At 49.3% G+C, this 21,977-nt stretch overlaps 1 protein-coding gene across 4 annotated transcripts; it reads left to right on the top strand.

The window, feature by feature from the left end:
* Positions 1 to 326: 326 nt before the first annotated feature.
* Positions 327 to 21,872, top strand: nup98 (nucleoporin 98 and 96 precursor). 4 transcript variants are annotated; one of them, XM_026181550.2, is made up of 35 exons: positions 327 to 489; positions 2,352 to 2,460; positions 2,806 to 2,901; positions 3,207 to 3,392; positions 3,604 to 3,746; positions 3,848 to 3,955; positions 4,043 to 4,223; positions 4,310 to 4,476; positions 5,912 to 6,049; positions 6,988 to 7,120; positions 7,206 to 7,298; positions 7,418 to 7,555; positions 7,711 to 7,844; positions 10,639 to 10,826; positions 10,911 to 11,027; positions 11,170 to 11,362; positions 11,712 to 11,811; positions 11,900 to 12,013; positions 12,128 to 12,266; positions 13,109 to 13,286; positions 13,499 to 13,654; positions 15,162 to 15,401; positions 15,717 to 15,849; positions 15,950 to 16,197; positions 16,408 to 16,592; positions 16,849 to 17,111; positions 17,185 to 17,454; positions 17,578 to 17,735; positions 18,075 to 18,215; positions 18,396 to 18,532; positions 18,607 to 18,828; positions 19,107 to 19,348; positions 19,630 to 19,784; positions 20,240 to 20,351; positions 20,556 to 21,872. In XM_026181550.2, exons 2-35 carry the CDS (start codon positions 2,382 to 2,384, stop codon positions 20,750 to 20,752), a joined length of 5,484 nt encoding a protein of 1,827 aa, XP_026037335.2. In that variant the 5' UTR covers positions 327 to 489; positions 2,352 to 2,381; the 3' UTR covers positions 20,753 to 21,872. The 4 variants fall into 4 exon arrangements, with proteins under 4 accessions (XP_026037335.2, XP_026037334.2, XP_026037331.2 ...); XM_026181549.2 differs by having other exon boundaries at positions 6,985 to 7,120; positions 7,421 to 7,555; XM_026181546.2 differs by having other exon boundaries at positions 6,985 to 7,120.
* The last annotated feature ends 105 nt before the right edge of the window (positions 21,873 to 21,977 follow it).

The following is a 21,977-nucleotide window of genomic DNA, read 5'->3' as shown; positions in this document are numbered from 1 at the left end:
AGTTATTTGTATTGATCTTCTTTAAGTGTATTGATCTTTAATCTTCTCAGCACAGCATGAAAGAGGTGGCAAAATGTTTTCTTGCACGTTTTCAGCCAATGCTGCACCACCGATTTATATGAATATCATATTTAACGCGTTATCGGTGGCTCCTTCATTGCTGAGTTCGTGATCGGACAGACTTCCTGTGTATTGTTGAATAAATATAGACAGGTTGCGATTTCATGTTTTTTTAAATACATATAGATATATTACTATTTAATTATTTTCATGTGATTTTGTTTTAGGCGCTATTTGCAGCGTCATCGTGACGTTTGACGTATGAAAGTGCGTGCTGACGCTGCGTGGGGCCGTTTTCCCTCCTCGTTGACAAAGCTGTGCGGTGGATGTTGAGCTAAAGCGCTTCCATCGCTGAACTTTCTGACTCTGTAGCTTGGTCAGTGTGGACGGAAGGCAAACAGAGAGGCGGGTGTCACATTGGTGTTAAAGGTCAGTGTCTTTTAAAACGGTTCTTTTGTCTGTCTTAGTTTTGTTTTGCTATCGTTCACTTAGCCGCAAAGCTAGCTAGCTGCTTAGCATTAGCTTGACGCAGGTAACTCGTAACAGCGATTAAACTGCGCGCCTGTAAACGTCCAGGACAACGGTGAGTTTGTAACGGGGTAATATAAACCTTTACACCGTCCTCTTCACCGGGCGACGCGGCTATTTGGTAGCTCGGTGTGTGTCGGCTAGATTCGCTGAGCTAACTTGTTGTTAGCGGGAGCGGAAATAATGCTACATGACTTCACCTGCGGTTTGGAGCTGGTTTGGTCTGGCTCGGACTCGCCCGGTTAGGAGCCGGAATAGTACCTACTGTAAACCCGCCCAGTTTTTCCAACATTAACGTTTGTGTTTCGGATGTTTGTGACTAACCGGCGGATCAGCTCGGTTAGCCGCACGTGGAGGCGAATCGAGGTCGGCGAGAAATAAGCGATAGCGTGATAATGTGCTCACAGAAGTCATTAAAACAAGGGTAAGGGTAAACGCGTGCAGTTTCCGTCAGCTGGGGTCATTTTGTACCCGTGAAGCATTTAAAGAATTCCACCTTAAATGCTTCCTGACTGTGGATTCGTGGAGCGAGATGAAGATCAGAGGTTTGACTCATGTGTCTGTTTCCATCCCTGACAAAGAGAATAAATGAAAAACATGATATAAAACAAAACAACAAACCACAGCTGGAATCAACACCTGGCATTTCTTGTGTGTAAGAGGGTCATGAACCACAGTAAAAACAAGGTGCGAATATTGAATGAGTAAAGGTATAAAAGTCAGTGAATGTGTGATTTTCAGTGTCTCTGTAGGAGAAATGCTGTTGCATGTTCGAACATGTAGAAAGAGCTCAGAGTTAATTATCCAACACAAAGATTTGTTTTTCATCTAAAACGCATCAGAGCCGATGTGTCGCGTGTCAAATGTACTCGGAGGAGATCGAGAGCTCCAGAACACTTAACCTGCACTAAAGATGCTTTAGAACAGGAAGTGCAGTGATTTCTAATCAGGAGTGAGAGCAGTCGTTGTCCTTGTGTTCTCATCGTAACACTGTAGTCACAGGCCTAAATCACAGGATTGTGAGTACTGTTGTAATTAAATTCCTTCCCACAAACACTTGCTGAAGGGCTGTAGAGCTTTTGGTCCAAGCCTTGCAGCGGCTGAGTGTAAGTGTTGTTGTAGAGAGTAACACTGCAAATGCTGCGTCCTGCTGTTCTTCTGCCTGTAACAGCTGCTGCCTGTGCAGTTTAACAGCTGGATGGAGCTTCTGGTCTGAACCAGTGAGAGTGTAGTGTCACGGTTGGACACGCTCCTCTGTCGTCACGTCTGGGTTAAAAACAGAGCTCCGCATTTCCTCTGGTTCCGGCTCCTCCCACCATCCAAAGACGTGACACTATGAGTCATGCTCATTGGCTCTTCTAAAGTCCTCTGTGGATGTGAGGCTGAAGCCAAAGTTGTGTTTGTAAATGCGGTTTCTCAGAGCAGAAGCTGATACCGAACATTTAATTTGAGTGACGTCAGAAGTTTTCCTCCTGCTGTTCAGAAGGTTTTTCCTCAGCTGGGACACTAAAGTGTCTTTAAGGCATGATCTACGCTCAGTGTGTTACCTGCAGCAGTAAACCACACCCCCAAACAGACATACAAGCTAAACCTGAAAGATCCAGTGTGGGTTTAAGTGAAGCTGTTGCTCTCCATCAGACACCATCCACAAACACGGCAGCAGAAAACAGAAGCTGCACATCTGCTGCTGCCTCGATCGGTTAGTCGACGGGACTGAAGATAAACGTTTGATCTAAACTGTACGGTGGTGTTTGTGTCCACAGAGACTTATGCTGTCCTGCTAGCAGGGCAAGATGTTCAACAAATCATTTGGGACTCCCTTCGGTGGCGGGGCGGGAGGATTTGGCACCTCGTCCACCTTCGGTCAGCAAAGTAAGTGAATTTCTTTTTGTACAGGAGCGTGAGCTCGATGCCTCGGGCGAGTCAGAAATGCCAAATATCCAAACTAATGTGGAAGAAATGATGAGAGCAGCACATCATTAGGATTTACACACACACACACACACACACACACACACACAGACAGTTTTATTACGCTTCAGTTTGAAGTGAAATGTCAGGAGACAGTCGATGTTTTCACTATTAGCAGACTGATCATTGCAACACGAGGGCCCGCAATAACGCAGAGACTAAATATCTCACAGATAGAAAAACGTAGTTCCCTCTGATAGAGGTGGACATGAATCATCGTGTCTTCATCTGGTCTCTTTTCTCCAGACACGGGCTTTGGGGCGGCGGGAGGCTTCGGCACGTCTGCGTTCGGGGCGACGACAAACACTGGAGGACTGTTTGGATCCACGCAGAATAAACCAGGTTTGTGTTTCATTCAGCAACAATGTTTGTGGTGCTTCAGTGTGCAGAGATGAGATTTTCCAACAACATCTGAACGCAGCTCGGCGCTGTCTCCGATGGAGTCATGTGGTTTTTCAGTTTTGCTTTGTTGATGCGTGATGGGCTGCAGGACTGCAGAGAAACTGTCAGTTCAAAGCTTCCTTTCTGCTCTCGGCCTGTTCTGTACAAATCCAGTAAAATGATCCTTCAGAGGCGGCTTAGTCATGAGGGGCGTGTCTAAAGAAGGAAAGCTCGTAAGTGCTGACCTGTCCGTGTTGCTCCTTCAGGTGGGCTCTTTGGGTCCAGCACGTTCAGCCAGCCGGCAACTTCCTCCACCAGCACCGGCTTCGGTTTCGGCGCAGCGAGCGGCACCTCCACCAGCCTGTTTGGCAACACTGGCACAGGCACCACCGGCGGACTCTTCTCCCAGCAGAACAATGCTTTCGGTGCCAAGCAAGCCACCTCGTTTGGAAGTGAGAACCCTCCAAACCCTCACTCTCGTTTTCATTAAAAACGATAAATCCCTGCAGCGACGACAACGAGAAAATCAGAAACCTTAAAGAACAAAAAGCATGTTTACAGTTTGATGTAAATATGAGAAAAATGATGTTGTTGTGGATTTGAAGCAGCTGCTCCGACTCTCCATCTGTTCGGCCTGTAATGACGTGAACTCTGTCTCTTCAGGCTTCGGGACGAGCACCAGCAGCAGCGGCGGCCTCTTCGGCTCCACCAACACCACCTCCAACCCGTTCGGCGGGGCAACGTCCCTGTTTGGAGGTTCGGGGTTCTCCGCCACTCAGCAGCCGGGAACGACCGTGAAGTTCAACGTGAGTGACTATTCTTCCCCTTTAATCGTCTTTCTGCTCCTCAGACACTAAACGTCTCACTGTTTTTATGCTCTGTGTTAAATTTGTTTTCCCTTCTTCAGCCTCCGACAGGAAGTGACACAATGGTGAAGGCGGGCGTGACAACGAGCATCAATACGAAGCACCAGTGCATCACTGCCATGAAGGAGTACGAGAACAAGTCTCTGGAGGTCCGTTTTCACTCGGCGGCTCTTAAACGCAGCCACTAAAAACTCAGTTTTGTTGTTTGACGATGTTGTTTCTTCCTCTTCCTGCAGGAGTTGAGGCTGGAGGACTACCAGGCGGGCAGGAAAGGCCCAACCAACCCGATGGCCCCGGGAACCGGCAGTCTTTTCGGCCAGGCCACGGCCACGCCCAGCGCCACCACCGGCCTCTTCGGATCCTCGGCTCCCAACACCAGCTTCTCCTTCGGCCAGAACAAGAGCACCTTCGGAGGGCGTAAGTAGCTGTGATGTAGAGCCCACAAACAATAAGAAGTGTTGATGACAGCAAGTGAAGTGACGTGCGTGTCTCTGTCTGTTCAGCAACTACCGGCAGTTTTGGCGCGACCACAGGCGGCCTGTTCAGTCAGCAGACCCAGCAGCAGGCCGGCAGCCTCTTCAAGCCCTTTGGTGCGACCACCACCGCCCAGAGCACCGGCTTCTCCTTTGGAAACACCAACACGATAGGACAGGCCAACACCAGCAGCATGGTGAGATTAGTTCTGCTTCACTGTTCCTGACACATCAGGTTGAGTTTGATTGCTGCTCATTTTCACACAATTTCACTCCTGCAGCCACAAAAAGTAAAGACTTGCAGGTGGAAGCCAGCAGACTCGGCTTCACTTTGATTCAGTTTCATTAGCAGCCAAATCACACGCTGTCGTCCAGTGATGGGAATAATGGTGTTACAAGTAATGGTGTTACTTTTTTCAGTAACAAGTAATCTAACTACTTACTATTTCTATCGTTACAACGGCGTTACTGTTACTAACAAGAAAATGCAGCGCAGTCGCGTTACTGTTTTTCAAGAAACAGACGGTTGAAGCTGTGTTCAGCTGGTTCAGCATCTTATATCAGCTGCAGGGAAGTAGCTGTAAGTAATCTGGATGCTGCAGCTTTAAGCAGCTGCGCGCTCCTGCGATCACTTTCTGCCCGACAACCACTTTTTGGCACAACACCTGGAGCTCAGGGGGCAAAACAATCACATGCTGTTTGACTGAGGAAGAATAAGGTAGTCGTGGTAAGCCAATCACATGACCACTTCAAGATGACAAAGCAACACGGTGATATATACCACAGTCATGATAAACGTGTTTTTCCTCAATAGTTTCGTCACATTTCTCTAAGGACAGCGCAGCGAGCACGCTCCGCCTATGAGCAAAATAAACAAAACAAAAACAGCCCGTTGGTGGAAAATGCACCATGTCGACCAATCAGAACATGATATGGCAACATGACATTTTGTGTGGCATCTTGTTGAATGCAGAACAGCTGATTGTTCTGTAAATGGTTTGAAATGGTTAAAAAAAAAAAAAAAAAGGTCAAAGGTAAATGGCTGCAAATAACTTTGTTTGCAAAATGTGTGGATATGATTTTAAAACTGACAATTTATATTTGCATTTTAAGTTATGAAATATGATCAATAAACATGTTTGGTTGTTACAGTAGAAAAATAACTTTTTCTACTTGGATCTTATGTTTGTCTGATGTTAGATCAATTGTGTGAGTACAGTCTGTCAAAATGAAAACATGACTGTAAATTCAGACACGTGAGGTTGTGCTGAAAAGGATGAGACCAAACAAAGTAAACAGTTTTTAAAGGTGAAATGTGGAGGAAACATCAAAACTAGTCAAAAATGGCCGATTATACCCTGGACCCCAGAGGGTTAAACGTTTTTTTATTTAATTTAAAGTAACACAATAGTTACTTTACAACTAATTAATTACTTTTAGAATCTTGTAACTCAGTTACTTTTTTGAAGAAGTAACTAGTAGCTATAATGAATTTTTCAAAGTAACTTGCCCAACACTGCTGTCGTCTCAGTTTGACTTTCAGCTGCCTCTGCGTTGGTGCGGTGCAGCATGTTTTCTCTTGACTCTGAAGCTGTTTGAAGTCACAGTGAGGTTGTTTGGATGTTTCTTCAGGGTTTGTTTGGGAACACGGCGGCGTCTCAGTCGGGCGGCTTGTTCGGCTCAGCGCAGACCAGCACCGCCACTGGTTTCGGGACAGCCACGGGCCTGTTCGGCCAAACCAACACTGGATTTGGGAATGTCGGCACTCAGGTTGGGATCAGAGCAGACCCATTATTGTGTGTGTGTGTGTGTGTGTGTGTGTGTGTGTGTGTGTGTGTGTGTGTGTGTGCGCGCGCCCCCGGCGTGCAGCAGCTCCTCCCCTCATCAGATGTTTCCTCATCAAACTCTTGTTTGTGATGGCAAACAACTCTGTGTCCATACAGTTTGAAGTGAAGCACAGTCTGATTTCAGTCTGAAGGACACGGCGCTTCGTTCGTGTCCGGCCTGTGTGCGTTTTACGATTGTATGCTCTGCTGTTTGTGAGGACAGTTTGATATAAAGAAGCAACGACTTATTCTTTATTCTATGAAAGCAGGGAAAGGGATGGATGATCAAATGCAGCAGGACGTGTGCTGCAGAGTTTCAACCACATTTACAACTAAAGATAGAAGCTCAATAACATAGATTTTAATGTCTTTACTGGCAGAAGTTAGCAAGTCTTTTAAAAACCAACACGTTTAAGCATCATCCATGAGCAGAGCTGCTGTTACTGGTGTGGATTAACAATCTGTGAACTCTGACCTGTTAACTGTAAAATAAATCAGCGATTATGGTGTTTCATAGTGAAGTGACAGGAGGACAAAACTGTAAAAAAATAACTTATCATTTACTGATCTGTTTAAAGCTGGGTTGCAGCTCAGTGTGAGAGTCTTACCCTGCACCCTCGCTGTTAGCTTCCTCCACACTGTTAGCGCCAAACATCCCAAACCACGAGGTTAAAGCAGAGTTAACGGGTGCGCCTGTTTTCAGGAGGATGCCTTTAATGACTCGAGAACAAATATCCCAGAGCACGCGGGGAAGCGCGTGTATTTCCAGGCAGATGCTTCTTTGAGCACTCGCAGCTCTTTTGTAGTCCTGAGGCTGAGTTTAAGTTTGAGTGATAAGTTTCAGGTCCTTTACGTATCCTGTGACTTTGGCTTCTGCAGCAGAGTTTATTCGGTAACAAGACAGCCGGGTTCGGCACCACCACCACCAGTGCCCCGTCCTTCGGCACCACCTCCGGCCTTTTTGGGAACAAGCCCACCCTCACACTGGGAACCGGAACCAACACCTCCACCTTCGGTAAGTCAGCTGAAAATATGTGACGATGTCAAAGTTTCTGCGCCTCCGGCTCTTCAGCTCGTCCTGTTTGATTGTCTGGCTGCAGGTTTCGGTGCAAACCCTGCTGGAGGAGGACTGTTTGGGAACAAGTCCACCACTGGAGCGCTGGGGACCGGACTGGGAACCAGCTTCGGAACAGGTAACAGACCCAGCAACGGTACCCAGTAACTGCCTTGTTGCTTTAACTAGGACACTCACCTCTGCTCAGTCAGCCAGAAAAAAACTAAACAGTCAGTTTGTCCACATCCGTGTGTCCAGCAGTCGGCCCCGGGCAGACACTGTTTGGCAACACTCAGAACAAACTGGGCACCGCGCTGGGAACGATGGGAACGTTCGGAACAACTGGGTTCAACAGTGGAACGAGCACCCTGGGATTCGGAGCGACGCAGCCCGTCGGTGAGCGGCCACATGTTTTAGAGATGAGGACAGATTGATGCTGTTAAAACGTCATCATTTAGTTCGTTCATGTTTGTTTTATGCTGCTGGTAAAGATGTGACTGTTTCACGTCCCCACGGGCACACGTGAAGCGTTAACGTCTTCTCATTTCCAGCCCTCACAGATCCCAATGCAGCGGCTGCCCAGCAGGCCATGCTCCAGCAGCAGCTCAGCGTGCTGGCGTACTCACCATACGGAGACTCGCCGCTCTTCAGAAACCCGCTCTCAGACCCCAAGAAGAAGGAGGAGGTAAGGGTGGCGTAGCCGATGAGCTCCAGCTGCTCATGTACGAAGTTATTTTTAAATTGTATCGAGATCCAAAGATGAGGATTTGCTTCCAGTTTTAACTTCACGGCAAAGAAGCCGCCAAACTCGAGCTTCTGCCCCACAGTAGGCTACGTCCACACTTACCCAGACAAATTTGAAAGCTGTGTTTTCATTTGAAAACGCTCCACACTTTTCAGTCGTCTTCACAGAGTTGTGCGTCCACATCGAAATGGCCAAAAACGCTGACGTTCCAGTGTTGCGCATGCGTGAAACGTAAGAAGATTCGACCTGCCTCATTTCTGTCTGCCGCTTATTTACTTTCTGGCTCTTTGAAAGTTTTTAAATGGACTAAGAATGAGGTGGAGTTGTTGCTGCGAGTAACACAAAAGTGCAAAGTTGCAAAGTGAGTGAGAATTTAAAGGATTTGAAGAAAAGCTCTCTGAAACACGTGCAGACTGATGTTGATCTTTAACAGGGCCGTCAAAACTGAGAGCAAACAAAACAACTGCTGTGTAATGCCCTCCGCTGTCTTAGTTTGTCACATGACTGCATCATATGACTAAAATGTGTCATTATTTTCGAGAAGGCTCCGGGTTTGCTGTCCACACTGCAATGCAAACACAGCGTTTTCAAATGTATTCGCTTTGGAGAGCATCTTCAAAACGCCTCAGTGTGGACGGGAGGCAAAAACGCAGAGGAAAAAGATGTATCAAACAAAAACATTAGTGGGAGTAGGGCTGCCACCAATCGTTGACTATCAAAATCGTCGACCATTAATTTAATAGTCGACGCGTCGTTTGAAGCTTTGTAAGATCCCAAAAGACGCAGGAATAAGTAGCAGGATTTAAGAGTAATAACGGACTGAAACAGAAGATGGCAGAACAGGCGTTTCCGCCCAGCACGCCGTGTAATAATTACTCACAAAGAAAACGGCGCCGTTACAACTTCTGTCTAAAAATGTATAGTTTCATACATCGTTAAAACACTCGACTCCAGCTACGCGACGCCCAGCTGGAAACACTTCGGGCAAGTCGAGCTGCCCGAGATTCACAGAATTTACAGAAAATGTTACATTTTTGTGAATTATATCGTTATCGGACGATAGAAGTCTTATATCGGGAAATGAGATTTTGGTCATATCGCACAGCCCTAGTTGATGCCTATTTTAATTAACTCTTCCTGTCTATTAGTGCCTCCCTTCTGTCTGTGCTAGTGTCCGATCTGTACTTAAAATGACTTGTGTTGTTTCTCTGTATTACTGTGAAGCACTTTGGTGTGCTATATAAATAAAACTGTATTGTATACCATATTTTTTGCACTATAAGGTAGGGCTGTGCTGTTCTAACGTTTGAGTCTAAGGTTTATTTTTTAGCACCTGACGGCCCTTTTTTGCTTCTCCTCTGTAAACTCTCTGCATCCTCTTTCACGTGATTCAGTTTATTTTGAAAAGTCTCAACAGGATCTTGAACTTTATTGTGAAAGGTTTATGTGGAACATAAACAAGCGGACATGCGATGCTGTTACAGTTGTTGTTGCTAACGACAACGCATAAAAACAGGCGCTTGTCCGTCCGTAGTGTGGTTATATTAAATATAAGAGAAAGAGAGAACTTTAAGAAATGAATATAGCCACTACAGTGACCATCAGAACCATGAAAAAATATTGCTGTGAACAGTTTATTTTGTGACACCACAAAACAAACGATAGCGTAAAATGAAACGATAGTTGTTTTTATATCGTCATCCGATATACATCGTTATATGAACAGCCCTACTATAAGGCGCACTTAAAATCCTTTAATTTTCTCAGAAGTCGACAGTGTGCCTTATGTATGAATTCTGGTTGTGCTTACTGACCTTGAACCGATTTTATGTGGTACATGGTGCACAGCAATCAGTCAAACTGTTTTAGTACAACTTTGCTAAGCTACGAAGCCGCGCCACTTGATGGATTGTCGGAGCATTAGGGCTACCGTAGTCAGGAGCCTCGCTGAGGAATCTGGGTCCTAAACTCCGTTTACTTCTGGTCCCAAAGTCAAACGAACACTGCAGCATCACTAAGAGTTAAAAACTGTCTAAATTCTTTCATCTTTGACAAAATGATCAGCGTTCTGCTCCACCAGGTGTAACATCCAGGCATCCATGAAAACCGAATTTATTACATTTAACAGAGTTAGAAGTTAGCAGGAAGTTAGCTCGCTAGTTTCCACCTAAGCATGATATAGCATGTTCTGACTGAGATTTATGAAAAATTCAAACGTACAGCTCTGCTATCACTTCCAACATAAATGAAGACAGAAAACTAAACAGCAGTGACGTTTGTAGGGTTACTGAAGTTGGGCTAGCTGGTATGTAATGATGTGCTACGTGACCGCTAGCGACACAACTATGTTAGCATAATATAAATACGCTAACTTTTTTCCACTGGATAAAAGTTAACATGAGGGTTCCCGATGGTCAGGGACAAATGCAGTCGCATGGCAGGATGCTGTAAAAGGACCAAACTTCAGTCAGGAGAACAACTGAGATAATCCATGATGACACCATCAACTTGTTATTGTGGTATAGTAAAAATCTCTGTTTAGTTTATACCGCCCACCCCTAGTTTCTTTTGCTGCCGTCACGGCGGTTTCACTTCCTCGCTGTCGGTACCTCGTCTAAACAAACCATTGGGAGGCTCCGCCCCTCACAGGTGACGGGAACGTAGAATTTATTACATAAAGTAATACAAAGCTGTGAGGTAAATTGAAATCTGCATCTCTTCTTTGTTCTGACAGCGCCTGAAACCGACCAATCCGACGGCTCAGAAGGCTCTGACCACGCCCACTCACTACAAGCTGACTCCGCGTCCTGCGACCAGGGTGCGGCCCAAAGCGCTGACGTCTTCCGGAGCCTCCAAGTCGCAGCTTTTTGACGGCCTGGATGACGACGAGCCGTCGCTCACCAACGGAGCCTTCGTGCCGAGGTACACCTCCGCTCGCCACGCAGCGGCAAAGTTAAATATGACTGTGCGCATGCCGACAGGTAACGCTGTCCGTTTCCTCCACAGGAAGAGCATCAAGAAGCTCGTGCTGAAGAACCTGAACAACAGTCAGTACAGCAGTCCCCTGAACAAGGAGAGCGACGACCTTGCCTCGCCGTCAGAGTACCCACAGAACGGACACAGGTCTCGCCACGTTCCTATTGGCTGTCACGTCTCTGAGAGTCAAGTGTAACATGACCGTAGAAACTGCAGCGCTGATTTAGGCGTGAGCCACTTTGACGTTTCCTTTCTCTCTCCTCCCCTCGCCATGTTCTCCTATTTGCAGCCACGTGGAGGAGGAAGAGGAGCAGCTGAGGAGGGTGGCGGGCCCCGGCAGGCGGGCCGACGACGACCCGGAGGTCACCCAGTTCTACGTCAACCCCATCGCCAAGCCAATCCCACAGGGCCGCGCCCACGCCAGCCTGCAGGACACCATCAGCGACCTGAACATGCACAAAGGCTCGAGGAACGGCCTCGAGGTCAGAACCAGAACAAACATCACCGCCTCCCCAAGCGTGTCGTCGCTAGCAGAGAACGAGCGCCACAATAACGTAGTTACGATATCGGACGATGAACTAGCAGCTGTGAGATTTAACCACGAACACGAAACTAACCGCCGATTTAAGTTGAGCTGCAGAATCAGCGGCACAAATAAATCAGTGTTCGAGTCCCGAACATCAGCTGAACAAATTAGAAACATTAATCCCGTTTTGCAGCTCCTCCTTTTCTTCACTGCTTCTGAACTTTTACATTTTGCTGCCACCTAGTGGCCCGAGGCGGCACAGCACGCTAGAATCACGGCTAATTCTGAGCTTTTTGTTTTTTCAGCTGAGCAACGATGACGTGTCTGCGTCCTTCGGCGAGGAGTCTCTGCAGGAGGAGCGAGAGGAGGAGCAGCAGCTGTCCCAGCAGTCTCCGCACCCTGCAGGTAACTGAGCGTGCTCGCTGATTTCAGCTTCCGTCCGCATTTCCTTTGCTGGACGGTAAAAGACGCGCGTTTGCTTTCCTGTTTTCAGGCATCGTTCTGAATCGTGTGGGCTATTACACCATCCCCTCCATGGACGAGCTCGCCGACATGGTGGACGAAAACGGGGAGTGCACCGTGGAGAACTTCACCATCGGCAGGAAAGGTACCGCCTGCGCACGTGTGATGTCATACTTCAGTCGCACGCTAACAGGTTTGAGCTGAAGTTGGCTCTGATTGGACAGCTGTCTCACCGCTCTTCACCGCTCTGCTTTTCCAGGTTACGGCTCCATCTTCTTCCCCGGCGAGGTGAACGTGTCAGGACTGAACCTCGACGAAATCGTCCACTTCAGACGCAAAGAGGTCATCGTGTACCCGGACGACAAGAGCAAGCCACTGGAGGGGGAGGGGCTTAACAGGTGAGCGACAGGAGATGACGGGAAACCTTACAAACCAAAACGAACATCTCAAAGGAAAAAAGATTTCAGTTTAAAAACAAGCTAACTTACAGGATTCGTTCACCTCATTTTTCTAAAACTAAGGACGGCGCTCGCTGCTGGCCAGCGAGAAGAAAAATCCACCCTTCCCTATTGGTGGAAGAATTTAGCGTATCGACCAATCACAAAATGATATGGCAACATGTGACATCTGGTTGTTTAGGAAGAGGAGGAAGTTTAGGGGACAGAGTTTTGAGATGTGTTGTTCAGCGTGTGAATGTGTAGTTAGTGTTTTGTTGTGTACTTATTGTTTCGACGTGCACAACAAAGCAGTCGGCAGCACCGCACTCTGAGGCGACTGCTGAATGTCACCGTTCTGCCAAAAAGCCACCGAAGGCAGATTATGATGTAAACACTGCCTCCAGGTGGGAAACAGGAAGTGATGTGCTCTTCTGTCCTGTGACGCTTTCATGGAGTGGCACAAATCACGTGTGTGGCAGAACACGGAGTTGTTCTATAAATAGGTTTAAATGGTTAAAACACTTGAACTGCATTTTTAGATGAATGGATTTATGGAACTTGTTTGCATTTCAAGTCGAAACCATGAAAATGGTTTGTTAAACGTGTTTGTGGTTGTTAGAGTAAATATTACTTTTTCCTACTTGGATTTTATGTTAATGTTAAAATGAAAAATGATACCAAAGGAAGCGAACAGTTCAACAGTAGTCGAAAACGTGCGATCATACCCTCGACCCCACAGGGTTAATCAACCTGTGGCGTTCTGCCTCTGCTTCCTGTCCTGATGTGGATCTGTGTTTTCGCAGGCGCGCGGAGGTGACTCTGGACGGCGTTTGGCCGAACGACAAGACGGCCTGCACCCAGATCAGGAGCCCCGAGCGTCTGAGCGACATGAACTACGAGGGCCGGCTGGAGAAGGCGTCGCGCAAGCAGGGAGCTCGCTTCCTGGAGTACCGCCCTGAGACCGGGTCCTGGGTGTTCGAGGTCAGTTTCAGATTAAAGCACGCTCGCTGCCCGCTGCTGTGGAGCGACACCTGTTGATCTGATGAACGTCAGCACCGTCCTCGTTTACGTTCGTTGATGTTTGAATGTTTTCAGCAGGTTCAGATCCACAACACTTAGATAAAAATGATGGAGTCACTTCTGTTTGCGTGGTTCTCAGGTGTATTTGACTCCTCCCCCTCTTTATTCCTCAGGTGGCGCACTTCTCCAAGTACGGCCTGCAGGACTCGGACGAAGACGAGGACGTCCCGCCGAAAGCCGAAGCCAAGAAGCTGAAGACGCTCCCTCCCTCCCGGCTGCAGCAGCAACAGCTTCCCCCCTCTCAGCAGCAGGTGGCGCCACAGGCTCAGGTAGAGCAGCCCGCGCCCTCCCACACTCACCCTCCTCCTCCTCACTGATGCCACTGATTAAAGGAGCGCTTCACCCAATGGTGTGCTTGCAGGTCGATTTTAACCAGACGTTTTCTGTCTTTTGTTTTTTCTTTTTAAAGTTTGAAACTTTTTGATTTTGATCATTTTCACTCGGAGCAGCTGTGCAGCATCAGCGCTCTGCCTGATGTGGAACCAGTTCCACCAGTGGCTCTATAAAGTCACCACTGATTCGTGGATGCAGATTACACATGACCCTGATCTCGCATATTAATCATTTGGGAAATGTTGGACAAAGGCAGAACTGGCTCCACGGCGCCGCTGCGAGCGTGTGACGCTTTAAATCCTTTTACTGTCAGACGTTTATGAGTGAAGGAGTTGTGTGACATAAAGGTCAAAGGTCAGGAACAGAGCACTCAATAAGGAGCCGACTTTGAGCTGCTGTAATGAAGTCTGAGAATAACGAGACACATTCAGGAGTTTTACAGGATTAACGAAGGAAGTTCAGCGTTAACGATGACAGAAGGGCGAAGAATGTCGAGACAGAATCCAAAATATTTATATTCAAAGCAAAAAACTCACTTTTTTCTTTTACCAATAAACTGAGAAACAAGAACAGACATCTCTTCATGTTCGGCGAGCGCTGCGCTAGTCCGAGAGGTTTCCAGAACTAAAGATCGCAGGCGCTCGATTCTCCGAGAGTCAGAAACAGACGACAGGCTTATCACCTGTGAGAGGGTCGCGAGGTGAAAGGTCGGGTCAGCCTTACAACCAGAAGCCGTGAAGTAGAAGAAAAAAAAAGGGGCGTTTCAGGGTCAGAGTTGTCAGTTTTCTTTGTGGCAGCGCCCGGGCGTCCAATCGCCTCTCACTCATCTACGCAAACGTTTTGCTGTTTTGTGTTTTTGTGATGTTTAGACGCTGACAGACTGTTTGATCTTTGTAAACAAACTCAGTTTATATCATGAGGGAGATTTTTATAGAAACCTGATTTAAATTGTGACAAAATGTAACATTTCCTCGTTGAAATGAATGAAAACAAATAAAGTTAATGAAGACATTTGAACTTTGGTCTGTAAACTTTGTGTGAAGATGGTCGTTACTCCAGAGAGAAGCTCAGCTCTGATTGGCTGATAAAGAGGAGAACCCGCCTGTTTTATTCCCGCCTGGTTTGACAAAAATGTTTTTTGGGCTGTTTGTCGGTGAGCGCTCGGCTCGATTCAGAGATGGTTTTATTTTTACTCATCTGAACGTCTGAGGTTGGAACACGACCGAACACGGCACAAGAAGAGACGTTCAAACGTTTTGTCCAGGATCCGACATGAAGGTGTGTTAAAGTAACAAAACCACAGGTAACACATAGAGGCGGGGCCATCAGGTGGCACGATCTCTGAACTCCGCCCACATCGTCTATAAAGAGCACGCTCTGTAAACTCTGAATATGAAAACTCTGAGAAACAGCAAAATCACTGCCATGTCTGTTTGCCTTTAGGCCATCGCCATCATGGAGCACCAGGGCGGCGCCATCGAGCTCGACAGCGACATGGCTGACATCACCCAGAGCTTCCCGACAGAGAGCATGCTGGGAGGAGAGGAAGACTGCGACCTGCTGCCGTGCGAGACGGACACGACGATCTCCAAGCTCGGCGGTCTGGCCTCCTCAGAGCTCGACGGCGTATCTGCATCCGGCCACATAGCCTCTACACTGGGGATCAACCCACACACGCTCCAGGTACAGCTATGAGCTCCGCCCACAGGAAGTGCATCACAGGGCCTGTTGTTTTTTTTTTGTTTTTTTTTAAAGACCAAATGGTGAATAATGTATTATAACATTATCATACATAATGTTATATGAATGCAGTCCATGAATGTGTGACTGGCAGGAAATGGTTTTGGAGTCACGTGGCGATCCGCTCTGACCTCCTTTAGCAAACATGTTTAAACATGTTTCAGAGACGTGAGGATGCATCAGGGGGTTACCGAGGCAACCAGAGCCTTTTACTTCACTCTGCCGTTTGTCTGTTCAGTAAAATTGTCTCGTCTTCAGATCATGAAGGCGTCTCTGTTTGCTGAGGACGACGATGACAGCGACATGTTCCACGATCACGCGGCGATGAAGGTTTCCACGGACGTCTCGTCTCCTCGCCTCGTCCTGCCGGCCGCTCAGGGCCGACCCTCTGGTATGAAACGCTCGCTCCCTCACACGATGTTTCTCATCAGTCTGTTAACAGGCTTCAGTAAAAATGGCGGCGACGTAATCAAACTTCTGTCTCTCTGCAGTCGGCGGTCTCCTTCAGGCTCGATTCACCTCGGGCCTCTCTCAGCTGTCAGACTCTCCCCGCCCTCTCCTTCCTCCATCACGGCCGTCTCCAGCCAGCGTTGAAGCCCCCCGCTCTCTGCAGTGGGCGGGGCCTGGCCCGTCCCCCTTCACGCTGCCCTCCCGGACTCCGGAGCCTTCATTTAGGACGGTTGGCGTTCGGCGGCTCGGCGGCCCCGTCCCCCTCAAAGAGTCGATCACTCACGGGAAGGTTGGTGCTCAGGAGGTCGGCGTTTCCTCTGAAAACACCTCGAGTGCTCAAAGTGACGGTCACGTGTCACTGAGTCCTGTTAACGCTTAGAAATCCAGTTTAGAGGTCAGAGGTCAGAGTCTGTAAAGCATCATCTTCATGTGAACGGCAGGTTCTCCGAGAGGAGACAAGTTCTCCCCCTAAGCTCAAAGTCGGGCCGCTGTTTTTCAGGGAGGTTTACTCATGGACACCGGGCTGTTCGCCGTGCGCTCCTTCCGGGTCGGGTGGGGTCCCGGCTGGACGCTCGCACACTGCGGCAGCCGGCTGAGCTCGCCAACGTCCAAGCAGTTCGAGCACCAAGAACTGACGGCAAAGACTGACTTCAGCTTCCTGCCGAAACCTGCCAGGAGCAAACCGTAAGAGCCACGAACACGCCGCACGCCAACACATCAGCCAGGCTGCGTCTATAGTTACCATGACAACATGGCTCCATTATGTGAGGTGAACCGTACAGGCACATTTTCATCTGCCTGTACGGTTCACCTTGATGTAATGTGCCGTCGATCTTAAATGGTTTTACTTCCACGGCGCGCCCCTCCTCCTCGCCGGCGAGGAGGAGGGGCGCGCCCTCCACAGATCAGCTCCATTAAACTGCTTGATTTGGTTCTGCAGACTCACAGAAAGCCCCTACAAGGTAGTGGTGGAGCAGGTGGTGGGTCTGGAGCCTCCCAGAGGGAAAACCATTGAAGAAGAGGAAGATGAAGCGAGCCAGGCGGTGCTGCAGCGCCCCCTGGAGATCTGCCTGAAGCACAGCATCGTGGAGGTCCCCGACAGCTCCGCTTGCCCTGCGGTGCGACCACAGCCCGGCGTGGCGGCGCTGCACGAGTATGCCGAGTGGATCGCCGAGCTGAAAGACAGACGAGGCGACACTGAGCGTAAGTGATGACATCACAGCCGAAAGATGACGCGTTGGTGTTGGCGCCGGTTTAAACGCTCTCTCTGCTGCAGCGCTGCTGGGGTACTGGGCCGAGGTCTGGACTCTGTGTGCCGCGCTGTGGGGCCGGCTGGGCCCCTCGGATCAGGAGGCCGAGGTGCTCAGCGAGTACGAGCAGCAGCTGGAGAGGAGGCGGAGCTTCTCGGCCTGGCTGTCCCGCGGTGCCTCCCACAGGGTGGAGGAGGAGGTGGCTTTGGCCGGGAAAGGTCACCATGCCGACGCGGTTTTCAGCTACCTGACGGGAAACCGCATCAGCGAGGCGTGCCGACTCGCCCAGAAGGAAGGTGAGGTTCACTCCCTCAAACAGGAAGTAGCAGCGATGAGTGTTGAATGTGGCACTCAGTAGACACGGCGACACGTTTTCCCGTCTGTAATGAAACCTCCGACTGAACTGTTTGTCCGTCCAGGAGACCACCGTCTGTCCCTGCTGCTGTCTCAGGCCGTGGGCTCGCAGTACTGCAGGGACCTTCTCGCCCTTCAGCTCGCCGATTGGCACCGCATGCAGACCGACTGCTACCTGCCCGAGGAGCGACTCCGCATCTTCGCTCTGCTCGCCGGGAAACCGGTATGACGCCATGACCAGAGTCTATAAAGCTAATGTCACACATGCAGTATCTTCTTCTGTGGTGTTAGAGGTCGTCAGCTAACGACCTGAATTAGTGCCACCTTCTGCTGGTTTTGGCGCATCACGTCTACCAGGAAAGAATCAACAGCGTGTAAAACAAGAAATATTTTCACGAGCTTCTCTCGTGGTTATTGTTCAGTGACTTCAGTCGTTGCATCCATGTTAATAATGCTTGTAAATCATAAAGCTGACGTCAGGGTGAAATCAGGGCCTGCAGAGATCTGCACAACCTCCACTCAGTCTTCAGCTGTGGTTGGATGCTGACGGTGTTCTCTGCAGGTGTGGCAGTCCACCGACTCTTTGGTGAACGTGTGCGGCGAGCTGGACTGGAAGCGCTGCGTGGCCGTCCACCTCTGGTTCATGCTGCCCCCGACTGCCTCTGTGGCCGACGCCCTCGCCAGATACGAAGCCGCCTTTCAGGTGAGCCGCCGCTGATTTTCTTTGACTTCATTTCTGACCGTCGAGCGTTCAGGTTACATTTACACTCGTAAAGCTTCGTTTCACTGTGTTCAGCAGAGGGCGGCGTGTGCGGCGTGACGGGTGTAGCTAGTGACCTGCTTGTGTTCGTGCTGATCGGTGATCGTTGTTTCTGTCCTGCAGGGCTTGTGTGAGGTGGGGAAGTACGCCTGTGCACCCCTGCCTCCATACCTGGAGGCGGAGCAGCCAGATCTGGAGGAGGCGTCCAAACGGCCGCTGTACGACCTCTGCTTCCACCTGCTCAAACTCTACAGCGACAGGTAACCAGGCTTCAGCCGCTGGTTGGGTAAAACGTGCAGAGCGCTACTTTAACGCTTCTCCTGTCGCCCTGCAGACACTACGGCCTGCAGCAGCTGCTGGAGCCTCTCGCCGTCACCTGGGAGCGCCTGGACTACCGCCTGAGCTGGCACCTGTGGGGCGTCCTGCAGGCGCTGCACTACACCCACCTGAGCGCCCCACGGCAGGGCCTCCTCCACGCCAGCTACGCCGCGCAGCTGGAGAGCGCCGGCCTGTGGCACATGGCCGTCTTCATCCTGCTGCACATCCCCGAGCACGCGTACGTTCACCGCGCCGCCAGCAGCTATGGCGTTTCTACAGCAGCTTGGCTCTGAGCCAAACAGGGCTCAGGTTGTTTTACGACTCGGAGCTTTGAATCCTCGAGTCTCATGGAAACAGCTGACGGCTCTCAGCTGTAGGCGTGTTGGCTCGGTGATCTTCAGTAACAGTCGAGTTGAACGTGGTCGTTGCGCTCCGGCCCGCTTTGTTCTAAAGACCGTCCTCACTTTAGATCTCAGCTCGTTGTTTCCTGTCTGATCTTCTTCTCTGCGTCTTCAGTCAGAGGGAGCGAGCTGTGAGGGAAATGCTGGCGCTGCACTGCCCCCTGCTGGAGACGGAGGACTCGGTCCGCAGGGAGCGCTTCCTGACCGAGCAGCTGCTGATCCCGGAGCAGTGGATCCACGAGGCCAAGGCCACCCGAGCCCACCGCGATGGCGACAGACACCAGCAGGCCCTGCACCTGTACCGAGCCCGATACTGGAACCAGTGCCACCGCCTGCTGATCCAGCACCTGGCCTCAGGTAGACCCGCCTGTTTGCACACGCGGTCTGAACCACGTCCTGCAGAAGAGTCAAAAACTTCAGGCTCCTCTGATCTGAATAATTAGCATCATTACATGGTTACATTAGAGAGAATTAAAGTTCCTGTTGGTTAAAAAACACGATGAGCCAACAAGTGCTGCGTTTTTTTTCATTCATCAAAGTCTAAAAAGCTGAGGCGCTCGAGTCCACACATCACGCTATGTTTCATGTGTGAGATCAGTTTGCTGAAACTGAGTTCAGAGTCTCTCTCCCCCTCTCAGACTGCATCATCAACGATAACCACGACTACCTCCTGGAGTTCCTGGAGGGTCTGGCGCTCCCCGAGCACTGCGCCACCATCCAGGACTGGGACACAGCAGGGGGGGTTTACCTCGACTACATCAGAGTCATAAAGACTCTGCAGCACATCCAGCAGGTACCAAACACCTCTGAGTGTTTCTGATGCTCAGCTCGATGAGGGCGACTGTTCTTTCAAAGTAAAAGTACTTCATTATGATACTTATTGAAGTAGAAGCACAAACTTACTGTAAGTGTAAAAGTAGTGATGCAGTAGTTACAGAAACACGTTTTCAGCTCAGGTTTTTCTTTTCCTCACATCTCTGGCGTGTGCGGCGTTCACACGAGGCGATGTGATCGCAGCTCGAGCTCATTTCTGGTCGTCTGCATTAGAGCGATGAACACGAGCAGCATCGAGTCTCTGCTTCACGCAGCACGCCGTGGTTTCATCCAACAGTGTTTGGAGAATAAATCTGAAAGCAGGGCTGTAAAATGCTGTGAAATGTTGTAAAGTGCTGTAAAGTCTTCACGTGTTTTTGTAACTGTTTCGTCCTCACGCCGAGTTTGATCTCGTGTTTCCGTCCTCGCTGTCAGATGGAAAACGCCGGCTACGAGCTGGAGCGTCTCTACACCGATGTGACGTCTCTCTGCAGCAGGATCGAGCTCCTGCCCTGCCGCACCGCTAAAGACCGCCTCGCCCAATCAGGTAAGAGAACAACTGCATCTTTGTCCTGATTGGCTGATGTCAGATGGAGGGGAGGAGTGTGTGACTGAAACTGTCCAGGCGCGCAGTAGCTGACACACGCACACCTCTCTAACAGAAACGAGCAGTTTAAAGTCTGAACAGCTTCTGCAGCTACATCAGGTGATCTAACAAAGCCCCGCCCCCTGGTCCCCTCCCTTTCTGCAGAAATGGCGAAGCGCGTGGCGAACATCCTGCGTGCGGTGCTGAGCCTGCAGCAGGGCGATACGGCCGACTCCCTCAGCATCCCGCTCGCCCAGCTGGCGCCGCACATCAGCCGCCTGCCGATGCCCGAGGACTACACGCTGGAGGAGCTGCGAGGCCTCACGCAGTCGTACCTGCGACAGCTCATCGTCAGCCAATGAGAGCGCAGAGCGGGACGAGAAGCTTCGGCTGCTCAAACATCTCGAAACTGACCCCATAAAAGATGAGGCGAGCAGTGTGTGACCTTTAACCTCACGTCTGTCAGTCTTTTAGCTTGTGCTCAGATTTAAAACCAAACAGGAAGTGACACGAGATTTGCAGCGACAGCAGGGAAGCAGTCAGAGAAAAAAGGTTCAAATACTTCCTGAGTGATCATCAGAATTTATTCTTCCTCACTTTATTTTCAATGAAATAAAACGAGCTCAAACGTGATGAAGGGCTGCTGCAGGTTTGACCCGCCCACCAAAGGCCGCTCCACCGCTGACGTTCCTCTGCAGGAGCCTCAGGCTGAGGCTGGAGATGATTTTTCCCATCAAACACCTTCAGTTTAATCGTTCGGGGTATTTGTTCTTTTCCATTCTTTCATTAGCTTCTCCTGAAACATCAGGATCATTTGATCCGACTCAAACCTGCTGACTGACGAGTAAATATTAATAAACAGGAAACTGGGGGAAGAAACGGGACACGAGCAGTTCGGAGTAAACAAAGCTCAATCTTTAACTTCCAGAAACAGCAGTCTCCTCCTCTTTGTGTTGGACTCGACTCGTTTGACCTCTGACCTTCAGAGAGCGGGTCGACGTGGTGTTTCCCCCTCGGTGGGTTTAGAAGCGGCTGTCTGTGTGTGATCACAGAGCAGGCGGCGGTGGATGTGTAAAATGTTGACGCTCTATTTTTGTAGGTGTGTTCCTGTGTGGATGTAACTCAGATCGTTAGTGTCGCAGCTTTAAAGTCAAGAGTTTCCTCCCAAAGCGAGCCGCCGGCCTGAGGTTTCACTGTAATTATATAAATATTGTATATTTTTGGAAATCAAACGGGAACATCAGGTCGTTTTTATCCCTCGATTATTATCAGATCGGATGCAAAGTCTTTGGAAGTGAAACTCTGCTTACTCATTTATTTTTCTGTTGTAGATGAACGCCAACGATGTTTTTGGGTTTTTGTTTTTCAAAGTGAAATCGGTTGGACTGTTTGAAACTGTCGTTCACTCAGCGATGCTGCAGTGTGTGTGTCTGCTTGTTTTCCTCATGTTTGATATTTTTAATAAAGTCAAGTAGAAATAAACAGGTTGTTTCACATTATTGTTTTTTGAGCTCGGGATCAACTAAAGCTAGCTGGGAATAAACGTGCTAACAAAGCTAGCTTAAAAACAAACCAGCGGACACACGG

Source organism: Astatotilapia calliptera, chromosome 10, assembly GCF_964374335.1.
Source record: "Astatotilapia calliptera chromosome 10, fAstCal68.1, whole genome shotgun sequence".
In the NCBI taxonomy this organism is placed as follows: Eukaryota; Metazoa; Chordata; class Actinopteri; order Cichliformes; family Cichlidae; genus Astatotilapia; species Astatotilapia calliptera.
This window is presented reverse-complemented; position numbering and strand designations above follow the sequence as displayed.